The sequence below is a fragment of the Gordionus sp. m RMFG-2023 genome, chromosome 1 (assembly GCF_954871325.1).
Source record: "Gordionus sp. m RMFG-2023 chromosome 1, tfGorSpeb1-WG-v2, whole genome shotgun sequence".
Lineage (NCBI taxonomy): Eukaryota > Metazoa > Nematomorpha > Gordioida > Chordodea > Parachordodidae > Gordionus > Gordionus sp. m RMFG-2023.
The window spans coordinates 85438761-85462691 of NC_088775.1; the positions used below are offsets into that span (position 1 = coordinate 85438761).

At 25.7% G+C, this 23931-nt stretch overlaps 1 protein-coding gene across 2 annotated transcripts in view; it reads right to left on the reverse strand.

Moving 5' to 3' along the window:
• LOC135922663 (uncharacterized) overlaps positions 1 to 23883 on the reverse strand; it is a 52369-nt gene extending 28486 nt beyond the window's left edge. Inside the window, exon 1 of one of the 2 annotated variants that reach the window (XM_065457093.1) lies at positions 23723 to 23883. In XM_065457093.1, coding sequence (XP_065313165.1) covers positions 23723 to 23770 — 48 coding nt within the window. In that variant the 5' untranslated portion in view covers positions 23771 to 23883. Of the gene's footprint in view, positions 1 to 1423; positions 1571 to 23722 lie in introns of those variants that run through there. The other variant, XM_065457094.1, reaches the window with a different exon arrangement.
• Positions 23884 to 23931: the final 48 nt, after the last annotated feature.

Here is a 23931-nt window from a genome sequence, read left to right on the forward strand (position 1 = left end):
AAAAAAACAAAAACATGATCATTCACGGCACATTTCCCCTATCGAGTACCTACTCATATAATATATAGAATTTCGAAGCAAACGTATTAAAAATTTACAGGTGAAATGAAAATAAGTAGTAACATCGTTCTGGTTTTTGCAAAACTATTTCTTCTCAGTATTCTTCATTTAATTCCGCTGAAATCAATCTTATTCTATTTCGTGTTGGATTTTTTTCTATTTACATAAAATACATTAGAGGTGTTAGGCCAGCTGCCCCTTCTAGCACTCCACTGAACCAAATTTTTTTATTAAATATCCAATTTTTTATTTATATTTTCTATTTTATTCCCATTTTAATTTGCGTGATTTAGCTAAATGGTAAATCTTTATAGAATGATTGAGAATTAAGAAACCCGGGTTCGTATTCTGCTATCTTTAATATTCTTAAGGACATAATGACTCCCGACAAAACCAGTTTGAATAATAAGATTATGTCAAAAACTATCTAAATTTTGAAGTCAAGCTTTCGGTGCTCCAATTTGATTTAATTATCTTTTAGAAATAAAAATAAACTTAATTATATAAATATTCATTAAAATGTAAAAAATGATGTTATTGAAAAATAATAACTCATAAATAAATTCAAGGTGAAATGAAAATAAAATAATGATGAATTTAATTATTATTAAAATAGGAAAAAATAATATATAATAGGTCTATTTAATAAAGTTAATAAAGTGTTTGATTATTTAATTGATATTATTTTTTTATTAATTGCATATGAGTTGTATATATTTTATACTTATAATATTTTCATAATAAATTTATTTCTAACCTTTTAAATCCTTTTATAATATAAGAATCAAAATTTTATTAAAAAAATTCTCTTACTTTGGGATATGAAATTTTAGACACATGCAAAAAAATTAAAATAAGGGTGGTTATAAAATTGAATAGAATGGGATTCTCATAATATTACAAAACTTCGTAGGGCCATCAAAATTTTATGGTGACGATTTTGTTAGCAATATAAAAAAAAATATAGCCCACTATGTCATGTTTTAGGACGAGAGATTAAGATTATTTTTAAGTTATAGGTATTTTTCTTACCAAACTTACTCCCCTCTCGCTCAAAAACTTCAAATAATATATTTTTTATGAAAAATCAATTGGAAATTTTTACGACTTATATATTATTATTCTAAATTTAAGATCCAATTTTAATAAATAAGCCAATTTTTTAAAATTAAAAAAATGTTTAATTCAAATTGACCAAAAAATCGTTTTCTAGACGACTCTAGCCTACATCAGGGATTAGCCGATTCAATTTAAATAAGAAAATCTTTGATGTTACAATGAAAAAGATAAGCATAATTTTTTGGCAGATCCAATTCGTAATTGAATATAATATAAATATATATATTATTTATTTATAATTTACTATATTTTTCCTAAGAAATGGCAGAATTCTTCTGCAGGAAAATTATTGATTTATAACGATTTATATCGATTATCATGAAGTGAGACTTCGTCGAAGTAACCATAAAAATTAAGGGAATTTCCATTCTTGATAAAAAGATTATATACAATAACATAAGAAAAATTTATATTTCATTTTAATACTGCGTTTTTCAGTGATTTGAATTGAATTTTATAAGATTTTATATGAAATATGAATAGCTTTGTTTTTCTCAAAAAAAAATATAAATAAAATTTAAAATGGATTTTTTTTTATATTGTAAATATAAAAATATCCCTTTCAGCTTTAATTTTATTTTCTTTTTAATATCAAAAATAAGTTAATAACTTATTGTAAAAAAAATAATAATATATAGCATACCATTTTTGTTTAAAACTAAAATATAAATTTGCCAATAGCCAGAAGTGGTTTATTTCGGAAAGATTATAGTAAAATAAAATGTTAAAAAAATATTAAATAATTTATAAAGATCTAAGACTGCGTCCAGGCTATTTTATTATTTCCTATAAAGTTTTTAAGTGTAAAATTTTATATGTTTTGGACCCAGTTTTAAATAATATGTATATATTTCTATTATATTTTACCTCTCGTGACCTTTTATATATGTATAATTTTCTTGTTCTTAACCTCTTCCCCTTTAACGCTTCAAATTCCGGGTCTTTTGAGACATGTTATAAGCGAGTTTATTAATTCTAAAAAAAATTTTGGGGATTCGGTCGGGCCTTATATTCAAAAAGTTGATCCTAGCTTTGAAACACATAGCATCATTAAGATAAAGCTCTATGGCTTATTTTGTAGACATCCACTGGATATATTTATTTAGTTTAAAAGTATTATATGTATACTGGGATTAGGGTTCGATATTGAATATGTTTTAAATGTTCTAAGATATTGTCAAATATATACATTCCAAAAAGAAAATTATAACAAGAACTCAAATATTAATACGTAGATATTCCCGGACAATCTATGAAAACTTTTAATAAACGTTGATAAAACTTGCCTTAGAAATTTATTTTACCCTTTGGGGTGAAAGTGCAATATTGAATTTCAGAGATGAGTATCTAGTAAAATTCAATACAATTGATAGAATTCATTCACCATTATTTGGCTTAAATCATCTTATTTTTTTTTTCATTCAATCAAATATTTTGTCAAATTTTTATGTTCCCTGAAATATTGTTAAACCTCAGATTTCTAAAAAATACAATCCATTTTAAATCCCACTCTTTGATGTAGATTTCCGTTCCAAAACCTGACCGTCTAGGTCTTCATTCTCTCATATTCCTCAGCATTTTAGTTTTCATATTCTCACTCGCCGAATTTTGTTATACTTCTTATAGATACTCCAACACTATTAATTCATCTCATATCGCAGTTTTTGACCTATGGAACAGTAAAGGCCCAAGCAACGACACAACATTCCGTCATTCTGTCAAATACTTACACCGAAAAAATTCCGATCTCTCTTCCCCCGTCTAAATTGGTAACAATAGGACCCCTTTACCTTTAATTCAGCCCTCAACCATAAGCCACCGCGTTATGAATGGTTGAAACAATATCTAGTTTTAATCAACGTTTCTTAATTACCAATGAAGAACTTAGAATCGCAAATTTGTCTTCGATTAAAGTGCGAAAGGATAAACCAACGACATGTGCTCTCTGTAACACCCATATCGACAACTTAGGTCTTCCCTCTACATTGTCGTTTTTTAAAATGTATATCATACAGGCACCGTGCTATTAATTCAATCATAATAGAACGTTGAGAGCCACAGATATTACTTCCTCATTGGAATCCTTTGACCTCAACTCGACCACTAAGCCAGACACAATGGCATGACCCTCATTGGAACTAAAGTATATCCTTTGCTTGATTAACCTAATTTAGGTCGTTTTGCCAGATTCTTATCTACTAATTCCATTATGAGAAGAGAAATTTAAAAACCTATAAATATAGATACCAACCATTCTATTAAACATTCATGCGGTTTCAGACACCTGTACGGTTTATTAGTTAGAACTTAAACCCTAAAAAGCAATTAGACAAGAATAATTTTTGATCATAATAGTTTTTTTTTAAAATATGGATTTTATATAATTTGAAGAGATAATATATTTAATTTATAAATTTAATAAAAAATTTTAAAAATAAATAATGGATATGTCGTATGGGGATTCGGAATCCGTGGGGATTCGGAATCTATTGATTTAAAATCCTTTACCGAGGGCGATTTTAAAAAATTTAAAATCCGATTTAACCGGAAATATATTCTAGCACGTGTAGAGTATTTACCCTATAAATTTCAGCCAATTTTTCCATGAACTTTAGAACTATTTCTAATTTATAATAATTTTTATATGTATTTTTCATATAAATTAAAAAAAATACTAAAATGTCTATGGCTGAAATGGCTGAAATTTATAGGGTAAATACTCCACTCATGCTAGAATACATTTCCGGTTAAATCGGATTTTATTTTTCAAAATTCTTGTTTATAGTAGTATATTGTTTATAACATGGGGGGAAGGGGGAAGAGGAGGAGTTTATTTACTTAAAATTATATTAACCAGAACAAACAAATTTTCTACTATGGAGACAAAATTGTTAATAAAAGCGCTTGTTTTATTTAGTTCTCGCGATTTTAACATTAAATATTGTTGTAGGTTTTATAGAAAAAATATAATTTATGAATTAGTAATCTAAAAATAAAACAAAAATGATTAATAATATTTTATAGTATTTGTAAAAATCAATTGTATAAAGTTGAATAACATGTTTTGCTTTAGTAAATAAAAAAATACATAATGGAATTTTTTTATAATAAAATTTTTAACGCAAGTTGGCGTTAAAGAGCCTTTAAAATATAAAGCATTTTTAAAAAAATGATTTTTAGTTAAATTTAGTTTAAAAATAATTAATAACTAGTTGTTATATTTCAAGTAACTAAATTTATTTGCAAGTTACTTTATAAATTATACATAACTAATCATTTTTAATTAAAAAAAAATTTGGATGCAAATTATCTAAAAGAATTTAAATAATGATAGGATTAAATAAATAAATAATAACCAAAAAAAATATACGACAATATAATATTTATTTGAACCGAAAAATATATATGTAGCGCCATATTTTTATTTAACTAAATTTTAAAATTTATATTTGGCTTTGACAATAAAATATTATCAAAATTAGTTTCTAAAAGACATAGTGTCCAAAAATAGGGTATAAACAAACGTCTAGAGTAGTGCTGGGTGTAAGTGAGACATCAAAATTAATAAACAGTAATTTAATTTGTAGAATAATCATATAAATGATGAGATATATTGAATATATTTTAAAAGTAACTTCAATTGTAGCCAAAAAGTTACATTCCAAAAAATGTAACTAGTTTCAGTTTCTAGTTATACATTTTTTTGCAAAAATGTAATTAATTATTTTAACATCCTTAATTGTTACAAATCTTTTGGAGGAAATAAAAATCGATATGCTAATCTTTTTTTATTCTACAAGAAAAAAAAGTGAAATTTAAAACAACTTAGTTTTGGATCAGGTATAAAGTTTTGAGTACCAATCTTCTTGGGAAAATATTTTTTTAAATACCTTGTATTTAGACAGGAGGGGGGGGGGGAGAAGTCTAATTCTTGTATATTTAAAATACTAAATACAATACTAATTGTATATGGGTATTTATTTAAAAAATGCAAAATATTTTGTATTTATTACTAAAGACGAAAACGATTACTTTTTTAAATTTTAAATGCATAATTCACAATTTATTTATTTAAATATAACATTGTGACACGAGTTAGCGAAGAAATTAATATCTGATCCCTTTAATCCTATTTTATTTTTAAAATGAGTATTTATGAGATAGAAACTAAAGATTTAAAATTTCTTAAGATAATGATATAGAACTGGAGAAAGATCGGTTCCTTTGAGTTTTTTTACCTATTAAGCTATTATATTTATAAGATATAAGCAGAAAATCTGTAACACTAACAACGTTCACATCCTCTACATGTTATTTAACAATTTTAGATGGAAAATAAGGGGCCTTTTTGGCAACTCTTTCACATCCTTTTTTTAAAGATAGATGAGTAGCATATAGCGATGAAAAAAACATTTACATCACACAAGCTTCTAGATAAAGCACCTTCTCTCAAAAAGATGAGATAATGAATTAGGCAAATGTTACATCCTTTTATATTAACGACATTATATTAGTTATGAAAATATCTAAAAAATGTTAATAATGCTTCTAACAATGTATAGTATATTATATTATTTAAAAGATGAATGCAAATTACATGATATATATGCTAAAATATATATTTCTTTTTCTATTCTGTTCTGGTAAAAAGATTATTTAGGTGTGCAAATTTAAAAAATAGATCAAATGGGCATAGATTAAATTATATTTTACTTTATTATACTAAACGTTATCCTTTTTTTAAATATTTTTAAATGTGATTTATTTGTATTTTTTTATTTTATTGCATAGCCCTAAGCCAAAGGCTAATGCGGTTCGCCAGTTTTTTATCAAGCCTTAGCCTGAACTGCGTAGTTCGGTAAAAACCAACAGAAATTTATTGAAGTATAACTCTTAGATTTTAACGAATGTAGTCAGTTTGTTGTGTAATAAAATTAGCAAAACTGTGAATTAATCAACTGGTAAAAAATTATAAAACTGAGTTTTTATTTAAAAAACTGTAAAAATAATTTAAAAACCTGTGAAAATAATTTTAAAATTGAACATAATTATTAAACCGTGAGTATAATTATAAAAATGTGAAAATAATTTAAAGACTGCAAAATAATAATAAAAAAGTTTGCATATAATTTTTGCATCACTATACAGATAAAATATAATAACTGGAAAATTTTAGATACGAATGATATCATTCAACATATTTATTAGAATTTTCAAAAATGGTTAATAATAATTTAAAAAATCGATTTCAAAATGCATCCGTCAAAGTATTTGTATTTAAATACTATTTTCGAAATTTTTTGATAGATATGTATTTATTTAATTTTTCTAAAATGTACTTGTATTTATATTCAAATATTATTTTTGAAGTGGATTTGTATTTATATATGGATACATTTTTTTTGAAAACTTGCTCAGCCATGATTTTAAACCGCTTAAAAAGATTTAAATTGGACCCGTACCCCCCCCCCCTTGAAAAATTCCCGCCTCCTAGGACCTGGCCTCTTGTTAAAATTTTTGGCGCCCACAAATGGGTGCCAAATTTTTCCGGCCCCTTTTTTTAATTTTATTCGCCATTAACACTAAATCTTTTTGAAAAACAAATTGCTTCGAATAATTTTTAGTTATTAAAATTTTATTAGGCCAAATTAATTAAATAAAAAAAAATACTTAATAAAGATATTAGTTATAAAATATCTATTCACTCATTAATCATATGGAAAAACAACAAACAAAATCCGCTTTTTTATTTTTAGGCAAAAAGATACTAGTTTGGAAAATTCATCTGTTCCCATGATGATTATTCTCAACCTCTTTTTGAACATGGTAAGCCAGTCAATGTAAACGAGATTTAATTAATTAAACGAAATAAAGTATAGATATTGCAAACTACGTTCTACTTATGACGCGATGATATCTAACATTAATTAGATCAATTAAGTCAGCTATTAACATAATATTTAGAAAAATTGAAAGAGGACGAAATTCTTACATGAGGAGAAAGAACACTTCATATAAATATCCTCCTAATGAAGTTTAAGATATTAAAAATGGCAAATCACTTTCTGTCAATCCCGCGATCATACCTAAACGTAAATTATATAACAATACATATCAAATATAAAATAATATATAAAAAATTTATTCTTTTAAAATGCCAATTTTTCTATGGAGTGTAAATGAACCACCTTCAGTCACCGAGAGGTACTAAGGAAGACACATTATAATAATTTGCTTCCACATATATTATTTGTGCAACGCAATTTATTCAATGTTTTCATTTTTTACATTATATACTTCCAATTGTTTAGAAAGGCAATGTAAGATAGACAAAAACAAAATTTAGTTTTAATAGCAAAAAATTCAATGTAAATAGGAAAAAATTTATTAATTGTTTTACTTTAAAAAATATTGGTCCTCCGAAAAAAAACAGCTGTATCCTCCAATTAGAAATTCCTAGTTACGGACCTGAGTGATGTGTCAAATTTCATCTCTACAAGAGTAAAAAAATAAAATTTTTTACCCACCAAGAGTTGTGACTGGATAAAAAGATATAGTTTATCTAAAAATTTCAACTTTTTTCCTATCCCGAGTAATAAAAGTTTGTTTAAATTCGAAACGCAAAGGGTTAGCATAATATTTATAAAGGAACTAAGAATGAGGGCCTTGATTTTTATAGGCTTACATGAAATGAGTTTTCAAATATGTTGTCAATAGGGTTGGTTTAAATACATTCGGTCATGTGAAAAGAAGCTTCATAGTCATCTTTACTTCCAATAGACTGGAGCAAAGGTTTTCTAATATTGTGAACAATATTCAACTGACGACTAACTTGATTAATAAAATAGTGACAAATAAATTTATCAGTGATAGAGTTGGTTACTAGCCACCAGGCTAAATAAATGTTATCATTCTCATCTATTATAGACTTTATCTATAACTCAAAATGATAAAGAAACTTAAAATTTTGTTAAACAACACAAATGCATATCACAAAGGGAAGGGGAAATGACGAGAAATCTCCTCACCCTTATCAAATGGTCAGTTTAACAAATATCATTTTAAATTAATAAAAAAAAAATTCTAACCCCATCTCCCGCCCGCTTCATTCTAAAATAGAAAACAATATGTCATTATAAACTACATATTTATTTAAGAAATTGTTTAAATATTTTGAGAGGGGGTCTAAAACTATTCAAGATTAATTCATGGTAAAAAAATATCCACCCAAAAATCTCCCCCCCCCCTTACGAAAATTGGATACGTTTGTGAAATACTAATAGATACCTTAAAAACGGTATCTTGAATCTAGTTATAGTAACGAGCAAGGTTATGAACAGAATCCGAAGTAGTGAACCTAGGTTTTGAGGAACCTCATTAGAAGTATTTTACATTACTAAAAAGCATTATTCAGAAAATTGAAAATATTAATATTCGATTTTGAGTTAGATTTCAGAATTATGTAATATTTTTAAATCTTCGGCCATTTTTTATAAAAGTTAGTCAATTGATGAACACACTTTATTCAAAATTAATCATATAAAATAAAATATTAAGAAAGGGTGGGTATTAAAAATAAGACACTAAACCCCGCCCCCCCCCCCTTCTCCGTGAGCATAAAAAAATAGACACTTAGTGATTTGATAAATTTACTTATTACTTGAAGGGTCATATCAATTATTGAATACCCTGGATTTCAAAAAATTATAAATTCACATTTATCCAGACGCAATTGAGTTATAAACAGGGAAAATGTATACTAAAATATTAATCAAGTAGCCCAACCTATGAGGCAAAACATCAAAAGAGATTTAAAGGAAAACTTTATAAGCTTAAAAGTTGATGCTGTTCGAATACTTGTGGCAATTTAGGCCTTTAACTTTTGCGTATTTTTTTCATTTACACAAAAAATAATATAAATTAAGAGTATTTCTAAGTTCAGCGCTAAATTGTTTCCAAATCCCAATGGGAGGTACTCTATACATTCCAAAATTCCGATCAAATCGGATTTTCATTCAAAAATTGCCCACAGTAAATTTAAAATCGAGAGATCCCGAATCCCCATGGGTTCCATATCCCAATATGACATATATATTCAATACTATCAAAAAAAAATTTTAATCTCACTTAAAAAGAGATGTTCAATTGTTTACGACAAACGATGCACTGAAAGACGAGACATAATAGGATAAATGATGAATAGTTTGTCATTACTTTGTCAAATTACTAATTGTTGAATATTAGGTTAATCATGTGCACTAGTGTTGTTAAACGGCTCGTTTTGAGCTGATTTTTAAAAACGGCTAAGCTTAATATTTTAGCCAGAAAAATATCGCCTAAATCTCGAGATTTCGCTAATAGATGTCCAAATCTTTGTTCTTTCTACAGACAAAATCTTCAGGCTTGTGCAATATTATTCTAGATGAAATATTGAGTTAGCCGTTTTTAAAATCGGCTCAAAACGGGTGGTTTAACAACACTAATGTACAGTGTCTACCAGAAATAACTACTTTATTCATAAAAATATTACTTTCTATCTAACCTATTAAAAACAACTCAGATAGACATGCTCAAATTAAATTATTTTGTTTTACATAACAGATACTTTGTTCCGAATTACTTGTATATTATTAAAAATTACTTTTACCAATTTTAATTTAAAAAAATAAATACTCTGAACAGTTATGATTTTTTAATTAATGATTTTTTATATAGGTAATTTTTGAAATTTTAAATTTAAATATATTCTGAAAATTCATTTTATTTGATAAAAAGCTCCCTCCAGGGTTAATTAAAGAAAGTTTAATTTTTTTAAAAAAAAGTGAAAAAATAACGTGTGTAATATTCAAGAAATGATTGATCGAAACTTTTATTGGAGTCGTTTAATAAATATTACTATAATAGGAATGATGATAAAAACTTAAACAAAAAAAAATCATTAAAATATCATGAGTATGTAAGGTGATAAAAACTGAGAATATATTTACATATCAATTCCAAATAAAAAAAATATTTTATAAATAAATTAGTTTAAAATTCGATCAATCTGAGAGCTCAAGCATGATTTTGCTTTAAACGCCTTACTATTTGCGACACAATTTTCGTTCCCGCCTTGCTAAGATTAAAGAACTAACACTTTGTTTAATTTATTAGAAGAGTTAATTGGTCGATAAACTTAAAATTGATAGAATGCCTCTTTTGGGTTGTAATATATATAAAATATATGAATTCAAATTTAATTTAATTATTTCAAGAAATCTGCAGAGGTTAATAGGTTCGGCTTGAGTTTAATGTTTAAAAAAAATACTCCCATTTTCAATCCTGGCCAAAAAATTATTTTTTTTAGCCCAGCTGGTTTTTTTAAAAAATTAAAAATTTTATATCCGGGCCCGGCCCAAATTATTAAAATTAAAATAATTTTAAGTCTGAACCGGTCTGGGGTCAAAGGGTCAGACTGAGCCTTTGAAAATTTGGCCATCTTAATTCTATTCGTAAATGGTATCGAGGGAAAATTGAATGAATGAGAAGCAAAATGTTCCATCATACGATTTTCCAAACTGATTAATCGAAGTAATTTAAATTTATTTCTCAAAATTCGGAACAGCAAGGTTTTGTAATTTAAAAAAAAAAATGTTTTAAGTCCGACCTGGCCCATTTTAAAACAAAAGTACCATTTTAGGGTCTGTCTTAAAACGGGCTCTGGGACGGGCCTGTATGTCTTTAGGCATCGATATTTAAATTTGCTTTAAAAAAAATCATAATTTATCGTTTATAATAACTCCCAAATTTAACAAAAAAATAATTGTGATAAATCACCACACTTAAAGTATATAATATGATAACTCCCATACAGAGTCATATCTCTTTGACATAAAGCTTTACTTTTACCGCCCCTACAAAATTCTAATAACTATGACAAATCATATTATATATATTTTTACATATTCAAAATTCTTATTATTATTAGATAGTTTTTATTTTGTGATATTTTTATGTTTGTCGCTAAATATTATTAAGATTATTAATCTCTATATATTCCATATTTGCAATTGAAGATAATTTATAAATGAAAGTTTAAAAAAATGTTTTAAAGGATGGAGATGATGAAACTTTGATCAAAATGTTACTTATAATTATAACTCATGTTTGTTAGTATAGCTTAACTATTACATCCCAAATGTCCTAGATAGATCGGGCCTAGTATGAGACCGGAGTTGGTCACACCTTATATTCCTAATATTCCCGAGATGCTTAATTACGGTGGTGGATAAATCATTTGTTGCATAAAAAAATAATTGAAAACTTTTTATAGGCAAAACATGTTATTTTTTTACTGTATAAGTATAATTTTTTATTAATTATATTAAATAATTTATAAAATTTTTAACAAAAATACATATGTTTTGTTTTCTTTTAAATACAAAGTACCCATTTCAAACGCAGTTTTGTTCATTAATATCTTAGCATATAAATTTAAGTTAAATCGAATGTAGTTAGATTGGAAAGGCCCCTCTAACACGGGATTATGATGCAATGGTGCGTCATTTCTTAGGAAAGATTCACCAGGAGTCTTAATTAGTGTTGTTAAATACAACTTTGACCATCTCAATTAAGGCTTAGTCAGACTTTTAGCCTAAAAAATTGAATTAAGCGTCTAAGTTGAGTCTCAACTTGAAGATCAATTGTATTGTAATATTTTTGGGTAAAAACATGGCTACTATTTAATAGTTGACTAAAGTTAGGTAATTTAACAAAACTAGTCTTTATCAACATAAGTATATAAAAATAAATATATACTAATTTTTAGTTAATTTCAATTTTATAATTGAATCATTTAATATATTAGTCATCAGGAGGATTTCATTCATTGACTGGGGGGGGGGGGCTCAAATAAGAAGCCCTAATAATTGGACCATTTACCTTAAGATATGTCTAAATTAGCTCAGGCCTCTCTCTTTATAAAATATGTTTTCCTAAAATTTAAACCACCGATGGTCATAGACAACTAAAATAGGATATGATTTATTTAAAATAAATAATTATTTTGAAAGTTATGACGGTCGTAAAGTTAACTCACTAAACCCGGTTCCATATATATCTATTATAATTCAAAAAAAAAGTGGTTTATAAAAAGTGCTAATAAAATATTCGAATTTTAAATATTGTAGAAAATAATATAATATGTAAAAATTAAGTCATCACATAGCAATTTATTAAACAACGACGAAATTTCATTAAAACGCAATAAGAGGGCCATTTTTATATTACTTAGACTTACCCCAATTCATGGGCTGGCTTCTGATCTGCTAGATATATTACATAGCAACGAAAGTATTCGTTAGAAAAAACAGGTCACTCCTAAATTCGTACAGAGTTATTCTAACCTACAGAGGCAACTTGGTATATTAAAGTTAACAGAAAATTAATGTTCGGCGCTATACACCAAACTTAAAATAGAGTTTAGGAACATATTTAATATACCTAAGAATTTATTAAAAAATTTACGAAAATCTATTCGAATAAACAAAATTCTTCTAATAAAGGAGAGGCTGTAATTTATCTAATAACTTGAACAATTGTATATTCGTATTCGTAAAATATAATTCAATAAAATATCATTCGAATAAAATTTTCTTGAATAAATTATTCTTGAATCAAATAATTCTTTTTTTTGACTTGGATTTATGTCTTGCAGTAATAGTTCGCCCCGCCAATTGGTGTAATATTTTTTTAACCCACCCGCCCAATGATTAAAAATAATTTATTTAAATAAATATGCAATATTATGAAATATAAAAAATTAATGTTTAATGTAAATTGCCCTTCCTACTCATTCTGCCCCTAAATATCAAATCTACCGACTCGCCCCTTTGTTTAAAATGTTTTACCCACTAGCTTGTTCAATGTTTAAAATTTGCAAACGCCCGTTGTGGAAACATGCTGTGCACAGAATAAAGAATCTTCTCATAATCTTAAAAATTTTCTAAATCTTTTAAATAATATTTAAAGACTCGTTATATAGTAAAGTGGATTTTAAATTTTAAAAAAAAAGAAGAAATACTTAAACACAAACTCTTATCATGAATATAATATTAAATTGTGCATAAATTTAAAATTAATTATTTTTTATTTTAAAAAAATTAACTCTAATAGTTATGATAAAAAATAGCAAATTATAAAAGTTAAGTGACAATTATTAAATATTATTCTATCGACTCATAAAAGATTAATTTTAATGCATTTATAATAAAAGAAAAGGGCAAAATTAATTTTCTACTATGATTATAAGGGATAAAAATGAAAAAACTATTGAGATGGACATAAAAATTGAGATTTTTAAAGTTAAATATATATTTAAATATAAACCAACATGTAGGAAAAACTGGAGGCTCTGGTTAAGATTTGTTCTCTAAAAATAGAGATATTTTGAGGTTTTTCATAACATTTCTCAGATATAAATCTCATTTCTATCAAAAATATATCTGATCATATTATCCAATCGTTTAAGCTCCTATAATGGATCTGTTACATAAGTGAACTCTTATTAGTTTTTATAACATACTATTATTATTGTTTTTATAGTGGGGGAAATAACGTACATAATAAATAATAACAATAGACATTATAACGATACCGGTTATATATATCTGTATGTTATTGTTTATATAACATATTATTATTGTTTTTATAGGGGACAGGGTTAATAGCTGACATAATAAATAATAACATTCGTCATTATAACGATATACTTTATATATTTCTGTTATGTTATTCTGATCTTTGAGAATTATACCTCCAATTTACAAACCTGGTTATGGAATAACCATAAAACCAAAAAATGAACCAATTAATTATTTTTTATTAGCTTAACTAAAAAAATTAAAATTTATTATGATATAAGAGGAAATTTCCTTAAAAAAAAGGGGGGTTGGAGATGAAAAAAAGGGAATTTGTTTATTATAATGCGATATCCTTTATCTTAGATAAAAACCTTCACGAGACATTCCAGTTTTATGATATGACTGCCGACGTATTTAAAAAAGTATTAGCCGAATCTCCATTTGTTGTGATTATTGATACGAAAATACAATTTGATGAATTAACAGTATATTTTGATAATTTTTAAATATTTCGCCCTATAGGGAGCTGGTATCTAGACATGAGAAATTCTTTGATAAAAAATCCCCTTGTAGCCATGGAATTCGTGTGATTCCTGCGGGATGTCTACTATAGGGAAAGAGTTTATAAGGTTCTAACGAGGTGGGACAGTGTGAGAGATATGACTTGATTGCATTTTGCATTTCGGGCCGACTTGGATTGCCATTACAGTGTAAGGGATGCAGCGCCATATTGTAATCCTCAGTATGACATTTGCTACATAATGGTAATGAGAGTAGAATATTTACCTATTATAGCTGGGCTATTAGTTATTTAATTTGAGTTTGAGGTTTGAATAACTTCTTCAAATTAATAACCCCAATCTTTGATAAATGTAGAACTTGCCAAGTAAAAAAACGCGAAATAAAGTAATCAGCTTTCACAACTGGATCCCAATCTTTTTGTTTTATGAAAATCGGAAATTAGGTTGTGATGCAACAGATCACTTAATTATTTTCAAATTTTCAAACAATGTTGAATTAGTTGGCCTTGATGATCAAGTTAGTAAAAGACCTGCCAAAAAGAGGGGGCATCTGGGAACAATAAGAATACAGTAGCATATAGGGAAAAAGTTACAAGCAATTATTTCAATAGCATTATAAAACTATAAAGGAACATCAACTCTCAACGATCTTTATAATAGATTCCATTTATACCTTGATAAGTACAATAGAATTGTACTAAAATTGGGTTTTTTGACCAAAATAATCAACTTTTTTAATTTATAAAACTAATTTTTAAGTACCTTGTTAAAACCCTTAATGTTAATATAATTTAAGTGTTAATTCACAAAGAATATAAATGATCTTGATTCATCAGTAAAGTTAATAAAATATAAACACTCTTAAATTGCATATGCATAATATATTTACAGTGGTGAAGAAAATATTTTCCAAAATAATAATTACATAAATTTTTCACGTGAAATTTGGAATAACTCAACTCAGGTTCCTTTTTTAGAGCTAACAGCTCTTTTTATTGATAAGAATTTTAAAACATAACAATATAATGCAATATAAATTTATTAAAAATTCTGTCACTACATGTTGATACGAATATTACCATAATTTAAATATAAAAAAATTTAATTAGAATTGAATACGAATGGGAAGTTATAATTCTTAAACGAATCAAATAGGCATAACAAGCCCTACGATTCTCTTTTTTGAATAGTATAGTAAAAAATTTTACCAAGAAAATTAATTGTTATAAAAAAGTGAATATTGAAAGGTGATGCCTTAACGATATATTAGACGAGAGTTTTTTTTTTAAAGTAAACTCCATCGAAGAATTAACAAATTGTTGAAAAAGGTATATATTTTTGTATTATTGCGTACACTGGAAGGATAGAAATAACGATCGCCTATCAATTACTAAAAAAATAATAATATTAATCATGTTCTACCAAGAGCGAATTGGGTTTTCTAAAAATGTGTCGATATAAATAATAAAAATCATCTTTCACACAATTTACTTTTAACGAATAAAAATAATATAATGTGAAAAAAAATTTATGATTATATTAAAATATAAGTATAATACCTGTATACGTGGGAGTATCAATTTGATATTTTTTCATCTTTCATAATAATTTTTTCACTTTTTAGGCTCACATAATATTATAAATATTCAAAGCAATATTTTCTTCATTTTTTTTTTGTAAAATGTAATCTCACAATGACCCTAAAGGTGTAAAAATAATTTGATCACAAAAAATAGCTTAAAATTTTTTTTTATAGATGATATTGTTTTGAGTTTGAGAATGAAATAAATTGAATATGAAGTGAAATTCATTTTTATTAAAGTGAATATTCTAAATGTATAAATGTAATAATACGATAGGGTCATTCCCGGGTTCGATCTGTTTAAATCATCTCCTCCCACCATGTTTTTAAAATCAGTTTTGTATAATTTAGGTAATTATAAGTAGTATATGTAACTTAAAAAAATGACAAAATTTGGCCATTAAATATAATTTTGAAATTTTTTGACCTCCTTTTCTGCCTCATTTCTCCCAATTCAAAATTCTTCATTATCTACAGTTGAAACGCCAATTTTTCTAAATATTTGAGTATGATTATAATTTTTATAAATATTCTTCCCAGAATTCTATTGGATAAAAAAATATTCGCCAATAAATTAAAAAGTAAATGATTCAATTAAAAAAATTGTCTAATTCCTATATTCATAGGTAAAGTTTACTTATATAATACATAGTATATATTAGCAATAGGTATATCTCGATTTTAGGTTAATGATGCTTACTACCAAGTGAATGTATGGAAATATTCTAAATACCAACCTAATTTGCTAAATACCGACCAAAATTTATTAAAATGGAATAAGATCATTAATTTAATATATTAATACGGAATCACGTGGTCGAGTCCGGCCTCCTATATATTATCCCCCCAAGGATGGAACCACCAAGTTAGAATAAGAAAAAAAACATGATCATTCTCGGGATTCGAACCCGGGACCATGGGATAAGTAAACCAAGCTCTTGCCTACTAGGCCATAGAGGCTTTCTAAAAATCACGATTTTTCAAATATATATTATAAATATATTTGGTAGTGCCTATCCAAATGAAAAATGAACAAAATTCAAAAGGTACCAAGCATCATTAACCTCGATTTTACTATAGTGGGGAAAGCACTATTAAGCCGAGTTTTCCTCCGTAAATTTTTGGAGGTCTTTAGGCCCACTTATTGCAGATCTTTGGTTAAACTAATTGTATCATTGGATAGCCACATCATTTGACTACAAAATAAAAAAAATCGGAGCATTCTACCTTTTATACTGTGGGAGGTATTTAGAGTTAATTAAAAGTAGTGATTATTACTATTTACAAACGACCCTTGTAACGTAAGATAGCAAACTCTGTGGGGTAAGATGGCAAATATCTAATTTTTTTTCTTTCAAATTTGTTTATAGTGATATATTGTGTACATTATTTGGGGAGAGGGGGATGGGGGTATAGGGAATTTTTTTTTATTATCTTATGATTTACGAGAACAAACAAATTTACCAATGGGGAGAATTTTTTACTTCCCACCCTTTGGTTGCGCCTATGACTATAAGAATCATCCACCACCCATACTCCACACATAACTTCTACTATTATAAATAACTTAAGCAAATGACCCGGACTTCCATGATAATTTAACCATTCACAATACTCGTAATTCGTTAATATATGTTTTAGGAATGCCAAATAACGTAAGAGCTTAATAATCCTAAGCCCTACAGTTATTTTCCTATAGAAAAGTCAGAGCCGGCAACCAGGCTCGAATGGGCTGTAATTTCATCTATGAAATAGGCTAGGCTCGTAATCTAAAATGATTATTGATTTATATTTCCCATTCTCTGATTGAACATCATATTTTAAAAAAATACACAAAAAAGACAAGAAGATGTAAAAATAACATACATTAGATGTGTCTTGATGTCAAGCAGATGAATCACTGGCTTTTTTAAAAATATTTATTTTAGGAATTTATAAAAGCTAAATTAAGGCGGTTATAAAAATGTTACGAAAATGGTGAAATTGTCAATTTTTGTTTTGTTTAATAAGTGCTTTAAAATGTTTTAGCAAATTTAAATTATCTAAATATTTTAAGCAAACTTATGCTTCGAAATATTAAAAATTTAAGGGGTGCAAATTTTTATTTTAGTAGTGTTAAGTATTCTTGCTTGACGGAGATCCGATCTTAATAATCCATCAATAGCCATTCTCATCAAAAATGATATATGTTTATAAAAGTATATGATTTGATATGATCTGTCGTAAGTTCTGACTTCATGGGGAGAGCAATTTTTAGGCTGTACCTCCATAAATAATAAATAAATTAATCTAAGATATATTACTTAGATATTCTCTAGATATCATAAAATGTAGGTCAATTTTATGATGGAGCCTCTAACTTAAGATATCTGGTTTATGAACGCGTATTCGTAGTGAAAAATCAAGAGCAATTTATGTACATTGTGCGTCATACATTAAATCTTGTGTTGCAAGATTCATTTAATGATATTGCAAAAATTTGCGTTTTTATAGAATTAATGAAAGATTTATTATCTTTTGTTCAAAATTCTCCCAAACACACGGAAATATATCGTTCCATCCAAGATAAATTAAAGTTCAACTTCTTTAAGGCCATTGTGTAGCTGATAGCGAAAATCATCAGAAAGGAATTATGAAACATAAGCATAAAACATTTATGAAACATTAATACATTTCGCAGTGAGGTTGTTACAAGAACAAAAAATTTATTACAACATATAAAGCTTTTTGAAATCTTTTTTATTTCTGATAGCGATATCAATATAGAGAGAGTAGAAGTTTTTGCTGAAATCCAAAGTTTCTCATTACATTTTGAATGTTAAATATAAAATAGAAATCCTGATCAAAATTTTAGAGTAGTTAATTTAAAAGCAAAGAATTTTTAAAGGCATTTTTAAACGACAGAAAAAAAAACGCTTTAAGATTAAGGCTCAAATTTATTATACCTCCATTTCGGATCAGTTACTAAATATTATACGCAAACTTATTATGAAAGTTTTAGACCATATAATTGCAAGTATAAAAAAGTTTCAACAAACCATTAATGGATATTTTAATTAATATGGAACGATTTGCGATTCGGAAACTTAGTCATTTTTCAGCATTCTATGGAGATGGTCTTGAAATGCAACAAAACTCTTTAGAGAACATCATAACCATTAAGAACAAATAAGAAATAAATCACTATACTATTATATAAAATTTATTAAAATGCTACTAACAATTCCTATAGATTATTTTCAGGACTTTCTTAAATCTTATTTTAGTTCAACAATGAAACAGTAACAACTAAATCAAATCGTAATTTTTAAATGTTAATAAGAAGAACTTGATTTAAATATGATAATATAAATTATAAATAAATATGAATAACATTTATGATAATTATATCATTAAATATATTAAATATTATTTAGCCATTTATATTATAAATGAGAGAAATAAAAAATATATTTTCCATTCAAATATCAAAATTATAAGCATTTTTGGCTATTTTTTTTTACAATCAATTAATTTGATAAAGTTTTTTTTTCAAGTTTTGAATATGTTTAAAATAAATTCAGCTAGTTCGAAAATTATATGATGGATGGTAATATTCTTTTACATCTCATATTTTCAATTCCCCTTAAACAATTTACAATAATAAAAACCGAGGATCAAAAAAAAATCGCCACTTATTTCTGATTATATAAATTTATGCAAAGCATATACATTGAATTTTTTTTATTTTATATTTAATTTAAAAGAAACTTATTGAAAAATCCCTTAATATAAATAAGTTCAATTTTTTATTGTTATTGAAACAAGGTAATATTATATAATAAGTGGGAATGATAATTTATAAATTTTCGCCAAATCGTTTGCCATTTGTATTTTAAATCGAATTTATTACGACAGTGATATATAATTTTTAGATGATTCCAATTCATAATGTGATTATCCTCGTAATATCAAGATTGTTTGTGAACATGTCAAATAATAATATTTTAATTTTTGTGTATTTTATCCTTAATTTGACAATGGCAATGCCGATAATTTTTAAAATATCGCTTCCCCAGTATGATAACCCCTTCTTTCAATAATAGTTAAAAATTGAACTTATTTATAAAAGGGATTTTCAAGAAAGTTTCTTTTAAATAAAATTCTATATAAAGTTACCCCCCCCCCCTGCCTCTTTAGTATAACCGCGCATGAATTGCGGTGAGAAAGTCATTCATATATATAGTTTATATATTTATATTTTATAGGATTTTTTCTTTTCTAGAATCAGATTTCATCCTAAATTCGTAGTTGAATCTAACCTGATCCAATTTCGAACTCGAATTGGTCGGACGGGCGGATAGAGAGAAAATTTAAAATTAGGGTTATATTGTCTCCCTCGACTTTATAACATTAAGCTGATAGGAAAGTTGACGAAAAAAACAAAATTAACGATAAGATAAATAGGAAAGCGAACACTTTTTGATTACGGAGATTATATATATATAGGTATTTTATAGGATATAAAAAAATTAAATATAAAACTACAAAATAGTTTTAAATAATTTATATATTTAGCAATTAATGGTATTATATAGTCTATAGCATCGCGGAGAAGATTTGGATTAAAGGAGTGTCCATCAGACTTGAAATATTTTTGATGTAACCAAAAAATAATAATTGGGTATTAAAATAATGTTTCTTTAAAGATTATATTAGTGACGTAAAATGATAAGAGCAAGCGGCATGAGAACTGTGTTGAAAATCTCTTCTTTTTTATTACAAAGTCTCACATTAAGATATCTCATTTCTATTATATTGGCTATAGTATAATTTTAAAAAACATTAACTTATTATAATAAAATCATTATGTATATATTAAGTTTTTTTCTACAACGTAGGTAAAAAGAATTATCTTCATCATTATTAAAATAAAAACATAATCTATGCATTAGGTATATAAATGGCCATTATTTTTTATTAACATCTTCTTAATACTCAACTAGATTTCTATTATTTTCTCATTATATCTCTACCTCTTATTACAATTATTACATTTTTTTAAAAAAAAAAAATTAAATTAAAAAATTTTGTAAGAAATTACAAAAAAAATTTTCTTTTTTAAAAGATAGAAAATAAAAGATTTGCATAATATGCTAATGAGATGAGCATTTCATTTATTATTATAAAAAAGGCATATTACAAGAAGAAATTACACTATTATAAATATACTATAATTTATGAAAGCGAAATAATATTGAAATTAAGAGGAATCTATTTAAAGGTGAAACATTTTTTTTTTTAAATTATATTATCTATGACCCGACCCTAGTGTAATGTCAAGAGTAAGGGTGGAAAAATTATAGCTTTTTTTCTACTTTTGCTTAGTTAGAAATAACATTTTGTATATAAATGAAAATTGAAAACTGAAATTGAATATCTGTTTAACTTATGATCCCTCGAGAAATTCATGTTTATAATATTAACATTTTGCAAAAAAAAAATTGTCATTTTTTTATCAAAATTTTGAATATAAACTTAAATTGAATTATAAAAAAAAAGTTACATAACGTATTAGAATTTCTTTCAAAAAAACAAAAATTATTTTAAAGTACAAAGTTTGTTTTTTAAGGCTCGACAAAAAAAAGGGAAGATCGGGAAAAGTGTTATTCCGAAGCAGTAACTTTCTTATCTGATAATTCCAAAATTAATATAACTTTTAAAATGTATTTTAATAAGTGCGTAAATGATTATAAAAATGTTATATAAAAAAAAGTGCTCATGAAAATTTCTAACTTGGAGATTTAAATTCTAACACTCAAAAATTATATTCTTTCTAAATATATTATTTTATAAAAAGTTATTCAGACTAAATAACAATCAACCAATCTCATTTTTATGCTATATAAAAAATATTGATAAAATTTATGCTAATTTAATATCCGCAAATTGGTGAAAATAATTGATAATAAGACATGTCACCATTGAATGATCAATATTAAGAGCCAAATAATTATGAGATTCGATTTCATTATCTATTTAAAATATAGATGGATTTCTATTTGTGACCTAAGGCCTTGTTCAAACAAAGCGAAATTAAACTAATTGCCCCAGTCAACACAAATATAAAACATAATTGTGAATCCTAAAAATTACACTAAATTTACAGCTATTGCGAGTTATCATTTTGCAAATGCTCGTCATTTATCTTAGATTGGGCTAGACCTAAGAAGATCTAAATTAAATTTTAGTGCTTGAATAATTCTTTAAAAAAACAATTTTCAGTTGGAATTAGAAAAATATGCCAATATGAAAATTTGTGAGAACCATAATGTTAGAATTCATAGATTTTAAAGAAAATGTAAATCTAAAATTTCACTAATAATATGAAATTATACTTTTTCTAACTTTTCTTGAAATGAATTCAAGATTATTGTGTCATGATGAATTAATTATAATTAATTTTCCCATAGACCTATATAAATTAATTCGAATATAGCCTAAGACTTTACCACACTAAAATTATCTCTTTCAAAAGTAAAAAAAAACCAGTGCTATATAATTTAAAGTTAAAATTTTGCTAATATCTTTACTTTACCCAATTTTCAATTATAATATATAAATTTTGTTTACAAAATGTCAAATCGTGCTAAAAAGTTTATCAAAAAGTAGATTTAATTCAAAAAGATATGCTTTGCTCAAGTTAGTGTTGGTAACTTGAGATTTCTTTAATAGATGCCCAAACATTTGTTCCTACTACAAACAAAATCTTCAGGTCTTGCGTAATAGTATTCTGGATGAGATATTGAGTTAGCCGTTTTTAAAAATCGGCTCTAAACGAGCCGTTTAACAACACTAGCTCAAGTAGAAAATATTGCACGCACGCCGAGGCGACTTTTAATCTCTCGAAGCCCCTGCATTTAACTTAAGAAGTGAAAGTCTACATTTCAATCAAACATTTTTAATATTTTTTTTGTTTCAATTTGTTAATCAAAAAAAAAAAATTGGATTTTAAATTTTACTCTAATTTAAGAGTAAGAAAATAATAAATAAAAAAAAAAGGATTCTATATAAAATAATAGTACAATACTTAATATATATGATTAGGAAAACAAAACCAGAGGGAAGATTATAATTAATTAATTAACCTGGTATGATAAGGTGTACTATTTATTATAATGAATGTTTATTACAAAATACAAAATGATAAAAATAAATCGTTTTTTTTTTAAATTTACACAAAATATCTATCCAGGGCTTATTATAAGCAATTTTATTAAAGTATATAAGTCATTTAAAAGGCTCTTATAAAGTCATTCTTCACTACTATTACATTTTCAGGGCTTAAAAAATATATGTATTTATCTATTTTATGCCAATAGGCCAATTGTTTAGATATATATATATATATTAATAATAAGTATTTCTTCTCATTATATTATATTTTCCTTTTACTTCTTGATTTTGATTTTTTTATGCTTAATTTTATTTATATTTCTAACCGGGATTTCATGGAAAAAATAAAAAATTCTTTCATAATCTCATTTCGTAACCAAATATTAAAATGATTATTTTAATTTATATACATAATTTCATGGCGTATAATGAGTAAGGTTGATAATTAATTATTTATATAAATATTTAAAACAAAATTATGTTTCAAATTGATAATCCACAATTAAAAAATCTTCAAATTAACGAATAATACATACATCTTATCGCTCTCAAATTTGATTAAAACTTATATATTACATCCAATTTTAATGATATATATTGAAAATTACAATTAGTTAATTGGAATATAATGATAAACCTTTATATATATAAAAATATTTTTTTACCTGCCATGAGGAATGATCAGGAAATTTATCAATATTTTCGGAAGTCATTCGTTTGTTCAATTTTGATTTAAATTATTTTGGGGGAAATTTCAAGAAAAAGTAACACTTTTCAGATCAAAAAACCCATTTTTAAAAAAAATATATGGATTTCCGTAAATTTAATCCAAACTTTTTATTAATTAATAAATTTATAAAATAAAAAGTTTTTA